Here is a 4,690-nt window from a genome sequence, read left to right on the forward strand (position 1 = left end):
TATATATTTTTTTTTTTCTCTAAGAATGGAGCAGGGCTGAGCTTGATATCAGGAGAGGCCATTTTTCGAGTGTTTGCCTAAACACGTAGATTATCTTCTAGCTTCCCTTTTCTAATTTTTTTTTAAGAAAAAAATATTAGTTATGTCTTTCAGAGCAGTGGAAATGGTTGATTTCCCACTTGAGATGAATCTCCTCAAGCAACAAAAAGCTTTCCCATGAGGTTGCTTATAAGACTTACAGGAACTTAGTTTATACTTCAATGATGAGAGTCCTTTCCTTAAACAGAAAATAACCCCTGCAGATTCTTCCCTCAAACTATGTCTCCACTTTGACACTGTCAGTCATGTGCCAGACCTGACCTGGAGTCTGGAGGGCAGTAGCATGATCTCATGTGACACTGGCCTCAGGCTGGCCTGGCTTCCCTGCTTGTGAACGCTGTTGTGAGCCACAATGGCATGGCCAGGTGCTGATTCATAACTTAGTTAAGGCCTGGAAAGATCCAGTTGTCACTGGAAAGATTTGCTTTTGGACTCCAGGCTGATCAGAATTAGACCACCACCTAATTCTGATTTTGTGTTGTATATTTTTGTTTCTGAAGATGTACTGGTGGTGATTTGTTGTTTTCTGGTTTTGTTTTAAACATTAGAGTATATGCGGCTGTTTTTGGATCAGGACAAGGGCAGCAGCTAAGGTGGTATCTCTGAAAATTCTATGACCCTAACTTTTCTCAGCCTACTTCCCTCCTCACAGTTGAAGCTATGAGAGTAGTATGTCAACCACTCCGCATTCACCCTTTTGATGGACTGGAGCAGTCTTTCGCGCTGGTACCAGTGGTGATAGTGTGCTTTTGTGAAGCAGTGTCCACTGGGGATCACCTGAGGGCAAAGCTAGAGGATGGGGATGCCTGACTGATGTAGTCTGGTCTAACAGCAATCCTGGCTGTGGGGTTGGAGTCGAGCAAGGGATTGTGGGTTAGTGATGCATTCATCTAGTCTGAAAAATAGAGTATTGAACAAGGCCTTGGAGATCTCTGAAGTGGAAGGTTGCTTTGCTGGTTCCTAAGTCACTGGGCTATATCGTCACCCAGTACTGATTCAGTCTCCAAGCTCATTCCGGCTCCTCTCTGCTTGATACGCCACTTCACTGGGACAGCTTCTAGCCCGGATTTGTCTTCGGTTCTGTAATAGCAAGTGGGACATGCATGGAGTTTGACTGATTCGTTAAACCATTCTGGGGTCCCAGATGCTAGGTACAAGGGGCCATAGTATCGTGGGGCGTCTACATCAAAGGGAATTAGACATTTTATCCCTGCCTAATATCTGTTTCTCTGCTGGGAGATGAAGAGAACATGACGTGGGTCCTCTTACCTAGGAGCTTCCAGCTTTACAGGTAAAGGAAGCAAGTGAATCACAGGCACACCCTGCCTGCAAAGGGAGAAGGAAAATACCCATCCCTGGGTATTGATCAGAGCAGAAGAGGATCATGGGAATGGTTTTAAAGGGAAAACTTGGCTTAAGCCATGACAGATGAGGAGAAGGCCAGGAGGACAATGGCAGACCTTGTATATCAAGCAGGGGAGGAAGCCTGAATGAGTTTGGAGACTGCGAGAAACAGCATTGGCCTACACTGAAACTCCACGTGGTGACTGCACGGTTAGAGTGTAGGATGCGAGAGAGAATATTCAGGGAGTGGCCCTAGAGAAATTGCCAGACATCCTCACAGAGCCTGGGCCTTGTGGAAAGTGTATGCTGATGAACAACAGAATGAAATCTACACTATGATAGCTCTGTCTGTCAAGGATGGACGTGATGAGGTGGGAGTGGGGAGACAGGGGAGACAGACAGACGGGCTGGTGGATGAGCGAGCCAGCCAGAGAGCATTCAATGCGGGAGTCCCTCTGAGAGGTAGCACACTGCAGACTGAAGGAGGTTCTAGGAATATGAGAGAAGAAAGCAAAGCCCTGCTACTTACCAGAGCTGAAGGAAAGACGTGGGGGAGATAATGAATGTCTATAGGATAAGAACTGTCTGTATTTTACATGGCGGGAGCTGGTTCTAATCTAGGATTAGCAAGGTACTGCAGTTTCAAAGCAAAGATGGCAAAATCCTCATACCTCACAGACTTGCTTAGCAAACACATGTGTCAGGCATGTGATACCTAGTCCATTCGGAATAAATGATGCATCCAGTCCATGTGCTAGTATTTCTCTGTGTAAGAGTTTGGTGTGATGGTAGGCTGTGTAACCTTTCTGAAGGGTGGCTGGTAATTCCTTCCTAATGTCAACTGGCACCTGCTTGCCGGGAGCCATAAAGCCCCCTTTTCCTGAGCTGTGAATATTGTGAACTAGTAATGTTCCTTTGTAAGTTGATGGTGACACAAACTCCTTTTCTTCACCATTGAACCCCACTGAATGGGGACCTGGAGTCTAGTATAAAAGTATTACATAGAGTTTTCCAAGCATTTACATTCTTTGAGGAGAATTCACATGTAATGCTTGGGAAAAGGCATTAGTTGTCCCTTTCTGACCACCTCCCTCCCCCTTTTGCTGCAGGATGTGAGCTGTAACGAGATCACAGCCTTGCCCCAGCAGATAGGCCAGCTGAAGTCTCTACGGGAACTGAATGTCCGAAGAAATTACCTTAAGGTTTTACCACCAGGTAAGAAAGGAGGGCAAGGTGAAGAAGATGGAGACATAACCTTTTAGGTTTACTTTTATGAGGAGTGGTGGGTCTTGCGTGTGTGTATACTAGTTGTTATTAATAATTAATAGTTAATCATTAACAATTAACAATTAATAATTAGCAATTAATAATCCCACTGGCAGATGTCAGAACAGTGGTGGTCTAGTTGTACTTTGAATCAAGGCTACAGCAACACAACCATTGGTGAGACATATATTAGTTTTCTAGGGCTGCTATTAAAAGGCCCACAGAGAAGGCAGCTCGGATGACAAGAAGGTATCTCTTCACTGTTCTGGATTGTCCATTCCAAGGCCTTTCTCCGTGGCTCTCAGATGGTCGTCAATTCTCCCGACTTTTGTGTCTGTGTCCTGATCTCTTTTTACTGTTATACCAGAGGTTCAAAGTTTACCCTAAAGACCTTGCTGTTACTTTATTGCCCCTTTAAAACCTCATCTCCAAATACCACTGAGTTCTGATGTATTGGGGTTAAGATTTCTGTATCTGAATTTTGGGGTGTGGGACTTGGCCATCCATATAATGTGGTGGCATGAATTCTTTTTGGACAGGCATGTGATATTCCAGAACATGAAGCTAACAGTCCGGAGGGAACAAGCTTGGTCCTGCAGATCCTGGCTATCAGGATTTGGGGATCTGGGAACACTGGTAGGAAACCCATAGTGTCTGCATTCTGCTTCACTGTGAGGGTGATACTACAGCTGAGCCCTCCCACACTGAGGCCACAGTCATTAGTACCAGTGATGGCCCTAAAGCTTTGCATGGACACTTGGTTCCCCTGATCCTAGCACAGTCAGTCATAGTATCCCCTAGACAGCCCTGTTGTGGGCTCTTGTAGTATGTCCCTGTTGTCCAGGGCACTAGGGTTTAAGCATAAAGACATATTTACTTAGAAGTTGTAAGTGCTTAAGGGGTCTTCTTGGTGTGTAAAGTCCTTGCTTTATGAGCATAGAGATATGTTTGGATCCCTAGCATTCGTATAAAAGCCAGGGGTACTGAGTGTGGCAGAATGTACCTGTAGCCCTAGCACTGAGGAGGTATGGAGATAAATGGATCTCTGGAACAGGCTAGCCAGCCTGGTCAAACCAGTGTGCTGTAAGTCAGTGAGAGACTGGCCTAGTTAACTATCAACATTAGCCCAGAATCCCTTGGGAAAAAAAAACAGTTATCTTTATCAGGTTGATTTATGGGTATGTTTGTGAGAGAGCCTTGATTGCTAATTGCTGTAGGAGAGTCCATCCCACTGTGGGTGGCTCCATTCCTACGCAGGTAGTCCTGGTCTGTATAAGATAGGCAGCTAAAGGTAGAGAGCAAAGCAGCAAGCAGTCTTCCTCCATAGTTACCGCTTCAGTTCTTACCTTCACCTCTCTTAACAGTGGACTGTGTAACCTGCGAGATGAAGTAAACACTCTCCTCCCTAAGTTCTCCTCTCAGTTGCTTTCACCAGGGTTTGTTATCACAGAACAGAAGGGAAACTTAGAGTGGAGATCCTGTCTCAAATATTGAAACAAATTACAACAGATGAAAGAGAGAGCAATAGAGAAAGACATCTGAGGGCCAACTCTGCCGTGTACATAGATAACATGTGCATGCACACACACACACAGAGAAAGAGAGAAGAGAGAAGAGAGAAGAGAGAAGAGAGAAGAGAGAAGAGAGAGAGAGAGAGAGAGAGAGAGAGAGAGAGAGAGAGAGACAGAACATGGCTCATTTATGATAAAAAGCAGCTCAGAGGACAGGGATTATTGTAACTCATAGTTCCAAGCTACAGTCCATCATGTGGGGAAGTCAAGGTGGGAGGAACTTGAGTGTGCCAGTCATGTCCACAGCCAAGTCCAGAGAGAGAGCCAATGCATCATGCCTGTTTGCTCGCTTATGTGTAGTTCAGTTTCTCCACTCACACATAGTTCATGGACTTCCTCTATAATGAATATAGAATACAGTGTGAGAATGTAGAATACAGTGTGAGAATGTAGAATACAGTGTGAGAATG

At 45.0% G+C, this 4,690-nt stretch overlaps 1 protein-coding gene across 4 annotated transcripts in view; it reads left to right on the top strand.

The window, feature by feature from the left end:
* Lrch1 (leucine rich repeats and calponin homology domain containing 1) overlaps positions 1-4,690 on the top strand; it is a 187,025-nt gene that overhangs the window by 116,008 nt on the left and 66,327 nt on the right. For all 4 annotated transcript variants that reach the window (XM_028754235.1, XM_028754234.1, XM_028754237.1 and 1 more), the window contains exon 4: positions 2,553-2,658. In XM_028754235.1, the coding sequence (XP_028610068.1) occupies positions 2,553-2,658 (106 nt within the window). The remainder of the gene's footprint in view (positions 1-2,552; positions 2,659-4,690) is intronic.

The sequence above is a fragment of the Grammomys surdaster genome, unplaced genomic scaffold (assembly GCF_004785775.1).
Source record: "Grammomys surdaster isolate TR1022 unplaced genomic scaffold, NIH_TR_1.0 125985, whole genome shotgun sequence".
NCBI lineage: Eukaryota > Metazoa > Chordata > Mammalia > Rodentia > Muridae > Grammomys > Grammomys surdaster.